This window comes from Capsella rubella, unplaced genomic scaffold, assembly GCF_000375325.1.
Source record: "Capsella rubella cultivar Monte Gargano unplaced genomic scaffold, Caprub1_0 scaffold_3, whole genome shotgun sequence".
Taxonomy (NCBI): domain Eukaryota; kingdom Viridiplantae; phylum Streptophyta; class Magnoliopsida; order Brassicales; family Brassicaceae; genus Capsella; species Capsella rubella.
The window spans coordinates 3124078-3137869 of record NW_006238921.1 but is presented as its reverse complement, the minus strand read 5'-3'; the positions used below and the strand labels follow the sequence as shown (position 1 = coordinate 3137869).

The 13792-nt window shown below is 39.7% G+C and overlaps 4 protein-coding genes and 3 non-coding genes across 7 annotated transcripts; 4 read left to right on the top strand and 3 right to left on the bottom strand.

Moving 5' to 3' along the window:
- The first annotated feature begins 321 nt into the window (after window positions 1-321).
- LOC17891676 (threonine dehydratase biosynthetic, chloroplastic) lies at window positions 322-3321 on the top strand. The gene is made up of 9 exons (XM_006297141.2): window positions 322-773; window positions 956-1135; window positions 1217-1486; window positions 1648-1854; window positions 1939-2187; window positions 2266-2336; window positions 2422-2539; window positions 2647-2781; window positions 2869-3321. Exons 1-9 carry the CDS (start codon window positions 369-371, stop codon window positions 3007-3009), a joined length of 1776 nt encoding a protein of 591 aa, XP_006297203.2. The 5' UTR covers window positions 322-368; the 3' UTR covers window positions 3010-3321.
- Window positions 3322-3998: 677 nt separating this feature from the next.
- LOC17891806 lies at window positions 3999-5813 on the top strand. The gene has a single exon (XM_006299834.2). It carries the CDS (start codon window positions 4460-4462, stop codon window positions 5765-5767), a length of 1308 nt encoding a protein of 435 aa, XP_006299896.1. The 5' UTR covers window positions 3999-4459; the 3' UTR covers window positions 5768-5813.
- A 227-nt stretch (window positions 5814-6040) lies between these two features.
- Window positions 6041-6113, bottom strand: TRNAR-UCU. Its single transcript has one exon. It is a non-coding gene; the product is annotated as a tRNA-Arg (tRNA).
- Window positions 6114-6185: 72 nt separating this feature from the next.
- On the bottom strand, window positions 6186-6258 carry TRNAR-UCU. Its single transcript has one exon. It is a non-coding gene; the product is annotated as a tRNA-Arg (tRNA).
- Window positions 6259-7263: 1005 nt separating this feature from the next.
- Window positions 7264-10502, top strand: LOC17892207. Its single transcript, XM_006299053.2, has 7 exons — window positions 7264-8221; window positions 8325-8469; window positions 8553-8606; window positions 8681-8772; window positions 9247-9482; window positions 9587-9757; window positions 10146-10502. The coding sequence occupies exons 1-7, from the start codon at window positions 7398-7400 to the stop codon at window positions 10244-10246; spliced, it is 1623 nt and encodes a 540-aa protein (XP_006299115.1). The 5' UTR covers window positions 7264-7397; the 3' UTR covers window positions 10247-10502.
- Window positions 10503-10755: 253 nt separating this feature from the next.
- On the top strand, window positions 10756-11574 carry LOC17891389. The gene has a single exon (XM_006299937.2). The coding sequence runs from the start codon at window positions 10895-10897 to the stop codon at window positions 11345-11347; it is 453 nt and encodes a 150-aa protein (XP_006299999.1). The 5' UTR covers window positions 10756-10894; the 3' UTR covers window positions 11348-11574.
- A 316-nt stretch (window positions 11575-11890) lies between these two features.
- Window positions 11891-11973, bottom strand: TRNAL-UAA. The gene has a single exon. It is a non-coding gene; the product is annotated as a tRNA-Leu (tRNA).
- Between the last annotated feature and the right edge of the window lie 1819 nt (window positions 11974-13792).

Sequence of the window (13792 nt, the reverse complement as noted above, 5' to 3'; positions counted from 1 at the left end):
ATTTGTTTACAAACCAAAACTTATTAATAAAATTTAATAAAAAATCTCTTTTTATTTGCAAACTTTAGTCACTTTTTTAACAATTTTTTTTTTTTTTTTTTGATGATCCACCAATTGCGTCCATAGTTGTTATTAACACGTTAGGGATGATTGATAGTGTTTTATTTTGGGTTCGTTGTAATTAATGTGTCCGGTTTAATCTATATAACGACGAAAAAGTCATGCTTAATGTTTGGTGAGAATCGGTTTTTAAAGGTTTTAAAACCAAACCGGTCACGGGTAGTTTTGTTGTTGATATAAGAGCCGCCACTTACTTAGCTCTCTCTCTCTCTCTCTCTCTCAGTTCTCTCTATAAACCCAGAGCCGCCATGGATTCCGTCCGGCTTCCAACGGCTCCATCCTCTCTCCGTAGCCACATTCCCCTGCCATCCAAACCAGTGATCGGAGTCACTCACTTCTCCCGATCTCGGATCCCAGTGGCAGTTATGTCCCGAGACGAAACATCTATGGCTCCACCGCCTCCGGTGCCTCCTCTGCCACGTCTCAAGGTCTCTCCGAGCTCGTTGCAATACCCTGCCGGTTATCTCGGTGCTGTACCGGAGCGTACGAACGATCCGGAGAACGGAAGCATCGCAGAGGCTATGGAGTATTTGACGAATATACTGTCCACTAAGGTTTACGACATCGCCATTGAGTCACCACTCCAGTTGGCAAAGAAGCTGTCTAAGAGGTTAGGTGTTCGGATGCTTCTCAAAAGAGAAGACTTGCAACCTGTAAGTAAAAGCTTCTCCCTTTTAATTTTTATCTTTGATCGCATTGTTTAGGCAAATGAAACATTTTTAAAGGTTCGAGATTTATACATTTTGGTTGATTTTGGCTGAATCATGTATGAAATGGAGGTTACAACAGTTGAGATTTGTGTATTGTTACTGAGTGGTAACTGGAAATGTTTCAGGTTTTCTCGTTTAAGCTTCGTGGAGCTTACAATATGATGGTGAAACTTTCAGCGGATCAGTTGGCAAAAGGAGTTATCTGCTCCTCAGCTGGAAACCATGCTCAAGGAGTTGCTTTAGCTGCTAGTAAACTTGGCTGCAATGCTCTGATTTTTATGCCTGTTACAACCCCAGAGATCAAGGTACTTTCTTTTTTAAGCTTTCTCCATGTGTTGAATCCTCTCTGAAGTTAGTATCTAATGGTCTTCTGGGAATGAAAACAGTGGCAATCTGTCGAGACTTTGGGTGCAACGGTTATTCTGAAGGGTGATACGTATGATGAAGCACAAGAACATGCTAAGAAACGAGCTGAAGAAGAGGGTCTGACGTTTATACCTCCTTTTGATCACCCGGATGTTATTGCTGGACAAGGGACTATTGGGATGGAGATCACTCGTCAGGCTAAGGGTCCATTGCATGCTATATTTGTGCCAGTTGGTGGTGGTGGTTTAATAGCTGGCATTGCTGCTTATGTGAAGAGGGTTGCTCCCGAGGTACTCTTTTTTCTGTGACTGGTTTGGCAATGTCACCATGGTTCTGTTCTTGTTCCTAACAGCTACTTGTCACCAAATCCGACAGTTTTATTGAGAAATGAGTTCCTTTTTTGTCTACATCTGCAGCTTCTGCTTCTTACTGTGACTGCTGGCTTATGCAGGTGAAGATCATTGGTGTAGAACCAGCTGATGCAAATGCAATGGCATTGTCGCTGCATCACGGTGAGAGGGTCATATTGGACCAGGTTGGTCGATTTGCAGACGGGGTTGCAGTTAAAGAGGTTGGTGAAGAGACTTTTCGTATAAGCAGAAACCTAATGGATGGTGTTGTTCTTGTCACACGTGATGCTATTTGTGCATCAATAAAGGTACGGTATTATCCTTGATTCGTTATTGCTTTGTGATAAGGTGTTTAGCTTGCATGGTAGATAACCTTATACTTGTTTCTACAGGATATGTTTGAGGAGAAACGGAACATATTGGAACCAGCAGGAGCTCTCGCTCTCGCTGGAGCTGAGGCATACTGCAAATATTATGGCCTAAAAGACGTGAATGTCGTAGCCATAACCAGTGGTGCAAACATGAACTTCGACAAGCTAAGGATTGTGACAGAACTCGCCAATGTCGGTAGGCAACAGGAGGCTGTTCTTGCTACTCTCATGCCGGAAAAACCTGGAAGCTTTAAGAAATTCTGTGAACTGGTGTGTATTTGGTATTATAGCATATAGAAGTTAATCCCATTACAGAGGGAATCTAATACAAAACATTGATGGGTGCAGGTTGGACCGATGAACATAACAGAGTTCAAATACAGATGTAGCTCAGAAAAGGAGGCTGTTGTCCTATACAGGTAAGTCCATTCCTGGGAAATTTCTTCTTTCCAAGTAGGTTATTTATCCTCTAATCTGCACAATTTTTGTTTATTGCTTGTCTAGTGTTGGAGTTCACACAGCCGATGAGCTCAAAGAACTACAGAAGAGAATGGAATCCTCTCAACTTAAAACTGTCAATCTCACAACCAGTGACTTAGTGAAAGATCACCTGCGTTACTTGGTGCGTTCTTGATTGATTTCTCTCTGTGCTTTTTTCTCAATTAGGATTACTACATTTCCATTGGTTGATGTAAAGTTGATATGTGCATCACACTATATCCTTATCAGATGGGTGGAAGATCAAGTGTTGAAGACGAGGTTCTATGCCGATTCACCTTTCCCGAGAGACCTGGTGCTCTAATGAACTTCTTGGACTCTTTGAGTCCACGTTGGAACATAAGCCTTTTCCATTACCGTGGACAGGTTTGTATCCCAATATCATAAATTTCACCAGTAAAAAATATTTAATGGAACTTTGAGGCTCATCCTTACTATACAATCTTAAAAAAGGGTGAGACGGGCGCAAATGTGCTGGTGGGGATCCAAGTACCAGAGCAAGAAATGGAGGAATTTAAAGACCGAGCAAAAGCTCTTGGATACGAATACTTCTTGGTAAGTGATGACGAGAATTTTCAGCTTCTGATGCACTGAGTATTGAAGCTGTGATGGATAATCCAAATCCGAGGAAGAAGAAGAAGAGCCCATCAGAGTCTTCCTCCTGATCATGGTTGTTCTTGAGCTTCTTTTTGTCAGTTTCCACTCACTCGGGTCTGTCCGATGAGAGAGTTTTAGTGACGGGCCTGTCACAGTAGTTCAGTAAGCAACCTTTATATATTTATTTGCGACGACCTCTCTCTCATCCCTATGTATAAGCTGTAGACCTTGGGATACCTTATGGTTTCACCAAGGAAGTTGAGGCTAGCTAGCCTCCCAATAAAAATTAGGTTTTTCTAGTGTTTTAAACATGTTGTGCAGATTTTTGAAAAGACACTACTTTCTGGTAGAGAGAAAGAGATAAAAGAGAAAGATGAGGCGTATGAAAGCATAGGTAAAGAAACGTAACGTTGCATCAAAACGAAAGTTGCAAGTGTTTTTTTTTTTTTTTTTTTTTTTTTTTTTTTTTTCGTGTGCACCAAGTGTTTTGTCTATATCCAATTTTTTAGGCTCAGTTTACATTTTTTTGGTTTGCTCTGTTTTAAGACCGGCAAATACAAGTGTATTTATTTACGCGGTTAACCAGATACTCTCTTTTATTTTTTTGGTCGCCAACCAGATACTCTCTATATGGTAAAAGAAAACCTCTTACATTTATTTTTATTTTAAGCCTTTTTAATAATGATTGATTTTGTTTTTATATATGCAGATTTGTACTTTGAATCTAATTAAAAAGTTGAATATATTTTTATGAAGACTTTGTCTACTTATTATTGTTGGTGTTATAAAAAATACAGTTAAGAACATACATATGTTTGTTTGTGCACAAAAGAAAAAGAGAAAAGAGAAAAAAAAACATATTCTATTTCTTAAGAAAAATATTGAAGCATTATATATATACTTGTCAAAATCTAATGTAAATGTAGGTTGAATTATATATATACTTGTCAGAAAAAAAGAAAGGTAAATAAAAACAGTGGCAAAAAAAAAAAACAAAAGGCAGGCTCCATTGTTTTGTCCAAAACCAGCCCCTTGGTTTAGTCATTCATTATTTTTGTAATCCCATAAAAGGAAACAAACCAAAACCAAAACCATAAAACCATGGGCAGTTTTCAGATCATCCCTTCCCCCAAAACCATCTGCTCTCTCACCTTTTTCGTCCACTGTGTATGTTTGTATATTATTCTCTCTCTCTCATCCTTTTGACTCCATATCTTCCTAAAACCGCTTCACAAAAACAAAACCACAAAACTGCTTCTTCAACACAACTAAACAAAAATCAAAAGTGAGAGAGAAGTCGAAGATACTATAACTACAAATTCTTGTCGGAATTCTCTTACTTTGTCGGATATTCGAATTCTTTCTCTGGGATAGTGGAATTCCGTTTGGATTCTATCTTTCTACAATTGTTGCAAATTATTCCAATTTAGGGCTTCAGAGTCGTTTGATGGAATCGAATGTGATGTTTTCTGGGTTCAGCCCAAGAATGTTGAGCTTAGAAATGCCTCAGAATCCACAAAATCCCCAAAATTCAGTTCAATTCCAGCATCCACACCCTTACACTAGTACCTCAGCCGATCAGCAAACTCAGCCACCGATGATAAAACCCTTGTACCCATACGCCTCTGCTCCTCCTTCGAAACCCAAGCAATTGTCCCCCATGAGCGGCTGCAACGGAGACGACGAAGATCGCGGGTCAGGTTCCGGGTCCGGTTGCAACCCGGATGACAGCGCGGGAACCGACGGGAAGAGGAAACTCTCACAATGGCATCGAATGAAATGGACGGACACGATGGTTAGGCTTCTGATCATGGCAGTCTTCTACATCGGCGACGAAGCTGGTTTAAACGATCCAATCGATGTCAAGAAAAAGAGTGGCGGCGGCGGAGGAGGGATGTTGCAGAAGAAAGGGAAGTGGAAGTCAGTGTCGAGAGCAATGGTGGAGAAAGGTTTCTCTGTTTCACCGCAACAGTGTGAAGACAAGTTCAATGATTTGAACAAAAGGTACAAGAGAGTTAACGACATTCTCGGTAAAGGAATCGCTTGTCGTGTCGTTGAGAATCAAGGCTTGTTGGAGAGTATGGATCATCTGACTCCCAAGTTGAAAGATGAAGTCAAGAAGCTGCTTAACTCTAAGCATCTCTTCTTCAGAGAGATGTGTGCTTATCATAACAGTTGTGGTCATCTCGGTGGCCACGACCAGCCACCGCAACAGAGCCCGGTTACGATTCCGGTTCAGCAGAACTGCTTTCACGCGGCGGAAGCAGGGAAAATGGCGAGAATTGCGGAGCGTGAGGAGGCGGAGGAGGATGTAGAGTCGGATATGGCGGAGGATTCGGAGTCGGAGATGGAGGAATCAGAGGAGGAGGAGGAGGAAGTAGAAGAGACGACGAAGAAGAAGCGGAGGGTGTTGACGACGGCGGTGAAGCGGTTGAGGGAAGAAGCGGCGCGTGTAGTGGAAGATGTTGGGAAGAGCGTGTGGGAGAAGAAAGAGTGGATGAGGAGAAAGATGTTGGAGATAGAGGAGAAGAAGATTGGGTATGAGTGGGAAGGGGTGGAGATGGAGAAGCAGAGAGTGAAGTGGATGAGATATAGAAGCAAGAAGGAGAGAGAGATGGAGAAAGCTAAGCTTGACAATCAGAGACGGAGGCTTGAGACGGAGAGGATGGTTTTGATGTTACGGCGGAGTGAGATTGAGTTGAATGAGTTACAGTCTTCGGGTAAACGGGTTGACCCTTGTTCCGCCACCGGTTGATGTTGTTTAATGTTTTTTTTTTGTGGTTTCAGCCTTTGTTTAGTGTTCAGGATTACATTTATTACTTTCTAGTTTCTCTAATGTTGAGGATGTTATTAGGATTCAGTAATTATTAATCAGCAGATTATATATCATAAAATAAAAGTATGGAGACAAAAGATAATTTGATTGGTTCAGTGGAAGAAATTATAGTAAGCAAAAAGAAAAAGGTCTTTTAAATAAGCAAATGCTAACACAGACACAGTCGTTAATAGAATGACAAAAAAGAAAGAACACACCCGGTGGGACTCGAACCCACAATCGTTTGATTAGAAGTCAAACGCCTTATCCATTAGGCCACGGGTGCTTTTGCTGACATTCTGATGAACAACCTTTAAGACAAAAGATCAATAAAATTACAAACAACAAAAAGGGTCAGCACGCCCGGTGGGACTCGAACCCACAATCGTTTGATTAGAAGTCAAACGCCTTATCCATTAGGCCACGGGCGCATTTTGTTCGACTCACTGAATTAAAATATATATAACATAAACTACACGTCGAGGCATTTTTGTCTAGTTGTTTGAGCAGATATTATGTTTCGTACGTGTTTCTTGCACCTACAGTCAGATTTAATGAGCAGTTCAAGCCACTAGAACTATAGGTCGCATCTAGAAGACTGAGGATAAAAAAATAGCGGATATGAAATGTGTTAGAAAATTGCTTTCAAAGACCAAACAATTTTCATCTAAATAAATTTGTATTTTGGTCCGAATATGATACCAAGTCAAGTAAAATGACAAACACTCCCGATATCAAATTGGTTTCGTGAATTATAAGGTACAGTCGTTGTCCTTGAACAAATGATAGCAAAGTGATCGAACGAAGATACACAGTGACTCATGACTTTCATGTTGGTAGAGGCTCAATAAGTCATGAAAAAAATCAATCAAACGAGCAAATGAAATCTTCTTGTGTAATACTATAAGACTCGTTCACCATTTCAAGCAATAATACCGGACTTACTAAAAATGAGAGGATGACATTGGACTAATACCAATTTCTTTTGATGTAACTGTTGTAGTAACACATAGTATTAACGACTGTAACGGAAGCCGACACTAAGCAGGCACAGAGATCATGTATTGTGCGTGGATCCCTTGGGTTAACGGTTTAAGATTCGGTGGGTTTTCTAATCCTCGGTTTTGTAAAACTTGACATTAAAATCACACGCTCAATTTGGTTTAGTTCGTATTTTTCAAAATCATTCATTTTCTTCTTGCATTATATACATACATGTGTAATTACAATACAAACACTCTTAAGTCTTAATTAAGTAGATAACATTCGTGATACGTAAACACACTAAAAAGAGCTGAATTAAAAAAGTCATATGGGATTAATAGTAGGTTAACCAATCCAAACCGAATCCTGTAAATTTAAGTTTGGTTCGGTTTGGTTTTCTGTTTATGCTTCTTTTTTTTTTTTTTATTCCAACCCTTACCACTGCCTAACGGAGCCGTTGTGACGGCCCATCCCCTTTTGCACTAGTTCACGCTTTGACGCCTTCTTCTTCCGTTTCTTCGTCCTCTCGCCGCTAATTAACGCCGTCTCTGGTGCTCCCGCCGCCGTAACCCTAACGGCATCTTTAATGGCGTCGTGTGATGACGATTTCTCTCTACTTGGAGATGATCAATCAAACCCTAGCCAACATCAGCATCACCACCATCACCAAGTTCTTCATCACACACCCTACGCTCCTAGGCGATTCACCCCGAAGACTTCGAATCAGATCCATTTGTCGCATCACCGGAGGAACGGCGACGAGGACGACGAGAACGATGTCGTTGTAGAGGCTTCCTCCGCTTTTCACGGTGTAAATCCTTTCGTCGCGGACGAAAATTCGAATCCGTATGATGATAATAACGCAGCTGTCGACGAAGACGAAGATCTTGGTGCCAACAGATCCAGAATCGGAGGTGTTCGTGTGGAGAAGAGGCAGAGTCAGGAGGAGCTTAGTGACGGAGGAACAACTAATGGTGGTGAGACCACTCCCTATGGTAGCTTCAAGCGGCCGAGGACATCGTCTTCCTCCGCTGGTGAGTACAGGAAGGATAGGGAAGAGTGGAGCGATGCGGCGATCGCGTGTTTGTTAGATGCGTATTCGGATAAGTTCACACAGCTTAACAGAGGGAATCTGCGGGGAAGGGATTGGGAAGAGGTTGCTTCATCGGTGAGTGATAGGTGTGAGAAGCTGAGTAAGAGTGTAGAACAGTGTAAAAACAAGATCGATAATCTCAAGAAGAGGTATAAGCTAGAAAGGCATAGGATGAGCAGTGGTGGAACATCATCTAGCCACTGGCCCTGGTTTAAGAAGATGGAAGATATTGTGGGCAATTCATTGGCCATGAAAGGTGCGTCGGATGAAGATAGAAGCGGCAGCTCAATGGGAAATGCTGTGAAGCCAGCTAGGAGGTAATGCTGAAACGATCACTAGCAGCCCGGTTGTATTGTTACTGCCCTTTTGTTTTGTGCTCTTGTGAATTTGGAAGTTTTTGGTTTTGTATTCTTGTTTCAGGTATCCCCTAGTAACATATAACCCTGGAGTTCAGATAAATAACGTCAAATCCAAGGCTACTTCAAATCCTAGATGGCGAAGAGTAGTTCTGAAAATCAGTGGGGCAGCTCTTGCTTGCACTGGTCCTAATAACATAGATCCAAAGGTTTCTTCCAGAATTCATAATCTTTCTCATTGATGTATTTTCATTATTGGGGTCAGCGTTAACTTCTCTTCTTGGGTATTCAGGTAATCAATCTGATTGCCAGAGAAGTTGCAATGGCTTGTCGTCTTGGTGTAGAGGTAACACTCTGTTCTCAACTGTTAGTGGTTTATCCTTTCTCAGTCAAATGATATTCATAGTTTGTTTCTTCCAGGTAGCAATAGTTGTTGGGAGTCGGAACTTTTTCTGTGGCAGCACATGGATAACTGCTACTGGTCTGGATAGAACCACTGCATATCATATCAGGTTGGTCAAAATATTACAGTAGCTTTTTCCTTCAGAATGTACTGTGCTTTGTCTAAACTATGATTGCTGTAGTATGATAATCGAACTGGGTAGCAAAAATACTATATGAGAATTTTATGTGCTGTCATGGAGGGTAATGTTTTCATATAGATTCATTGTGGTCTGAAGTTCTCACAGATCTGTTGTTTTCTCATCAATACAAATGGTCTTACATATCATCATTGCCAAAACATCCATGTACTTAGCAACAAATTTGTATCGTCTTACTATAGTTATCGACATCTTAGATATGTTTGTTCAGATCAACAAATCTATGTTCTATTTCTGTGGGAATAGGCTGTTCAGATCAATAAATTTGTATTGTCGTAGTTTATATATCAACATCTTAGAGATAGGTTGTTCAGATCAACAAATGTATGTTCTGTTTTGGTGGAGATAGGTTGTTCTGCTCACCAAATTTTTGTTGTGTAACAGTATGATGGCTTCTGTGATGAATTCTGCTTTACTTCAATCATCTCTGGAGAAAATAGGGGTTCAGGCACGATTACAAACTGCAATATCGGTTCAAGGTGTCGGGGAGCCTTACAATCGTCAACGAGCCACCCGACATCTAGATAAGGGAAGAGTGGTAATATTTGGTGGCATAGGTGCAACGCTTGGAAATCCACTTTTATCATCTGATGCATCTGCAGCCCTTCGAGCTATAGACAGTACAACTCTTTTCCTCTTCTCACTGAACCAATTTAATAACTTCTCTTTCGATCAATAACTTGTTCTAAATCCTGACCTGAGATATCTCGTTACACATTATCAGTTAATGCGGAGGCAGTGGTGAAAGGAACAAACGTTGATGGTGTTTATGACTGCCATTCACAAGATAGTAATGTGACATTTGAGCATATAACATTTCAAGATTTGGCTTCTAGAGGTCTTACGTCAATGGATACAATGGCCCTTAACTTCTGTGAAGAGAACAACATTCCAGGTTGAGATCTTTCTCTCTCTCTCTCTCTCTCACTTATCATGGTTATTAATTTCCAGCTCCTCAGTTGAAGACTTAGATCAGACTGTGAGATAAATGGTTAAACCTAGTGATTTTTTCACATTATAGAAATTGTCTTTGGAATCCAACCGTAAACATGTAAATATTCCTTAAGGTTTGATCTCACCTCATCTATTGTAGGCCACTCGGTGCTAGATAATTTAACCAATAGTTTACTCTATTTGGGACCTCTAAAATCCTGATTTCACACGGTTGTTAGAAAATATGAATACTTAGCCAGTGCTGATTGCTGAGTAGTCGATGATAGATGTAATCAAATATTGAGAATGTAATGAACTAATCCTTCTTGTCTGGGGTGTAAAAAAAACAGTTGTGGTATTTAACTTTTTGGAAGCTGGGAACATCACAAAGGCGTTATGCGGAGAACAAGTGGGTACTCTGATCGATAGAACCGGGAGGGGAGTGAGTTAGTAATATATGTGCCCTTCTTCATTCATAAAGAGTAAAGACCTATGTAACTTTATAAAACTCGTTTTTAAAGTAATTATATTTCATAGATGAGTTGACCAAACAAAAGGAGAGTCTAGCACTCCACTTGGAGTGAGTGGAGTGCTCTCCATTTCGCCAAGTTTTTTTTCCTTTTCTTTTCTTATTCTGAGCAGCATATCTGAGTTGAGTTAACACACTGCAGTTTTGTATATTAACTTATAAATATTAATTTTTTATATTGAGTTTCGTATAAAGTATATAATCTGATAAAGATGTGAACGAAACAAAGAAATACGACGTGCGTCTCTATCCTAAGCACATGTATGGGTCGTGGAAACGGATAATTACGACATCGCGTTAGTGAATGAATTATTAAAGCAAAAAAATAGAAAGAAAAAAAAAGGGAGATGTATCCGTAAGCTACGAGAAAGACAAAGTAGTCGCTAGAAGCTTCATAAGATATTTGTCCCCTCCCTTCTTATCCTCTCTCTCTCTCACACTCTCTATATAAACAGTCACTCTTCACTCCTCTTAAACGCAAACGCAGAAAGTAGCATTAATAAGTATTGTGATCATACTTTTATTTTTCTTAATTTCAAGCACAAAGCCGTAAGAGCGAGCGAACAAAAGATGCAGACTGTATCAGTTGACGAAACCAAAAACACGGTGGTGCTACGAGCTGAGCACCAGAACGAGGAAGGTCGGAAAGCTGTTGACAAGTTCGAGCTGAAGACTCGTAATCCGGAGACGATCAAGAGCGTCGAGCGGAAGCTGATGGAGAAAGGCGTCCAGCGGATGGATCGTCATCCTTCCGACGGGATTCCGCTCAGGCGACCTCCCTCAAAGTCAGGTCACGGCGGGAAGTACACGTGGGAGGGACCGGATCGGATGGAGGATTACGAGATGCAGCCGGATCCGGCGGCGATGGACGAAGGGGATCCTAACTACGATGAGGAACAGGTGAAGAAGAATCTGGATGATGACGTGGCGGTGGATCTTGTCAAAGGAGAGGTTGAGGTGGCCAAGGAGGCTCCGGCTGGTGTGGCTAGAGTTGAGGTTGATCCTCGCTTGCTCACTCGTTGAGGTTGTTGAAGGAAAGAAAATGTTGGTTGGGGGCACAATGTGAGAAACAGAGGAAAAAGTAGGGGTTGAATTTGGATTTTTTCTTTTTTTAGTTTTCTTCTTTGTGATATGACTCTGTAATGTTCGGCTGGTGCAGCTGAACTTTATCTATGTAAAAAAAACAATAATTGTGATCTGTTTGCATTGAAAAAATACACCAGTCGGCGGTGGTCTTTTTCATTATCCAACATTGAACTCCATTTAGTTTCTTAAAAAATTGAACATAGTGTTGTGATGGTCCAATATATGGTTGACAGATAAAGAGAGGAGAAAGTGCGAGAGTTGAATTAAGTGTTGTGATGTATTTTAGTGCTTTGAACATGTTTCTTGCCATTATCCACAAAACATAAGTTAGGTCTGATCTAATCAAGTATCCTTTGTGTAATATGAATAAGCACGCCAAGTGTCATCTCTACCTTCAGTGACTTGTAACTTCTTTTCATCTGAGGATCCATACTTCTCTAGTGCACAACACAACCAAAAACAAAACAAAAAAAGGAAAAATGCAGGCTGTGGGGTTCGAACCCACGCGCACTTATGTGCAGAAGAACTTAAGTCTTCCCCCTTAACCTCTCGGGCAAACCTGCGCTGATGCAGTAAATGCCGCGTATTATGATTTTATATGTATAGTACTTACTTCGGGCCCAAATGCAAACTTTCACACTAAAACATATCGGCCCAGTTACAATTAGTGGACTCATATTGCAACAGAGGTTTATTCATCCTTTTTTTAGCAAGACGCAATGGATATATTATTCTCCTCAGCTGTTTGCTTGCATTAATATGAAGGATTTACTGAAAAAACAAACAAACAGCTCCACTGTGAGTTAAGGAGGACTTAAAGTGTGTCGTGTTTGTTTACTCTTTTGATTCGAGTCACATGTACTAAATAAATGGACTGTCTCTCTCTCTCTCTCTCTGGTATAATTGTTGTTACTTACTCTTTAGGCCCAAACTGATTGATCAACCACACTTATGACTTATGCAAAGAAAGAAGATGTACTGACGGCGTTAGTTAAAACTTGGTTTGTAAACGGAAAATCCAAAGACACGTGAATATTACTATTTAGTATACGGTTTGGTCATGCGTTCTTCTTCTTCTTTCTTTCTTTTATCCACTTGCGCGGACCAATCAATGACACTCTCTCTTTTCTTTTCTTTTTTTTGGCAGTGTGCTTCCGACGACAACAGAATGCAGCATTTAATCTCTCAAATTACCCTTGTACCCTCCCTTTCCCTATAGCCTTTTTTTTTTTTTTTTGATGATATTTGTTGTGTGTTTTTCTTTTTAAAAAACAGAATTAAACGTAAAAGGATCTCTTTCTTCTTTCTTATTTGTGGAGTACTATATTTTTACTAAATGTGCTTTTTAGTTATGTTTTTCTTTTTCTGGTACAATATATTGCATTATTTCTTTTTCTTTTTTTTTTCAATAAAGATGAGGCTGAAACCACATTATTACAAGTCTTTCTATAAGAAAAAGAAAAAAAAAAAAAGTAAAAAATGAAGTTACGAGAGAGAGATTATATAATAAGATTCTCTTACTCAAGTGAAAAATAAGAAAGAAAGAAATTAAAGAAGTCATGCAAGTGGTCCCATAAGGAAAAAAGAAAGAAAGAGGAGAAGCTCACTCACTTACGTTCACAATATACAGCTTTAATACGTGACTGTGTTGTGTTGTTACTCTCTATTGGTCGTGGCATCATCGTGCAGTATTTTTGTTTCAAGGAGTGTTTTATTTACAGCACTTCTAGTTTTATTAAAATCTGACTATTTGACTAAGCCAACGCTCTCCAGTCCTCTCCTCTGTAGCACACTACTCTGGTCGTGTTTAGCTTAGTCCGCAAATATAGTCTAGTATGCTCCATCTTGTTACGTAAGTTTGCTACCATTTAGGATTTACTTTGACCTATTCCACTAAATCACTAATCCAACTTAAATTTCTTTTAGAATTATTTCGACATATTCAGTTTCCAAACGGTAATATATCACTTTCAAACACAAAATATTCTTTGTTTTTTTTGTGATTTTATTTTCATATTAAATCTTGTCACGGAATTAGTTATGTTCTGACTATGACAATGTGTGTGTAACGGTTAAATCTTATGTAAAATTACGACGCGTGTCATATTGTTGTAAACAACGTACACTAAAACTCATTCACACATATATCAAAATTTGAATTCAAAACTTTTTAATCTTAAAACGACGGACGGTCACACTAAAAATCAGTCAAAGTTTTGGGATTTTTTAAAGACAAAAGATAAGAACGTATTCAAAGAATACAATACGTGCCAAATTCTTGTAAACTATAGATATGATACTAATAAACCTCATCCATAAATGTTCCATATTTTGAATTTAAAACCTTCTTATCTTAAAATTTACCAAAAATCACGAAAATTA

What these genes read in the sequence shown, in the direction of transcription:
- LOC17892207 (XM_006299053.2), top strand. Translation starts at nt 7,398, where the DNA reads ATGGCGTCGTGTGATGACGATTTCTCTCTACTTGGAGATGATCAATCA. An exon ending in GCTGTGAAGCCAGCTAGGAG is followed by an intron (nt 8,222 to 8,324) that starts GTAATGCTGAAA and finishes TTCTTGTTTCAG; the next exon opens with GTATCCCCTAGTAACATATA. An exon ending in CTTGTCGTCTTGGTGTAGAG is followed by an intron (nt 8,607 to 8,680) that starts GTAACACTCTGT and finishes TGTTTCTTCCAG; the next exon opens with GTAGCAATAGTTGTTGGGAG.
- LOC17891676 (XM_006297141.2), top strand. Translation starts at nt 369, where the DNA reads ATGGATTCCGTCCGGCTTCCAACGGCTCCATCCTCTCTCCGTAGCCAC. An exon ending in TGAAGAGGGTTGCTCCCGAG is followed by an intron (nt 1,487 to 1,647) that starts GTACTCTTTTTT and finishes TGGCTTATGCAG; the next exon opens with GTGAAGATCATTGGTGTAGA. An exon ending in TTAAGAAATTCTGTGAACTG is followed by an intron (nt 2,188 to 2,265) that starts GTGTGTATTTGG and finishes TGATGGGTGCAG; the next exon opens with GTTGGACCGATGAACATAAC.
- LOC17891806 (XM_006299834.2), top strand. Translation starts at nt 4,460, where the DNA reads ATGGAATCGAATGTGATGTTTTCTGGGTTCAGCCCAAGAATGTTGAGC.
- LOC17891389 (XM_006299937.2), top strand. Translation starts at nt 10,895, where the DNA reads ATGCAGACTGTATCAGTTGACGAAACCAAAAACACGGTGGTGCTACGA.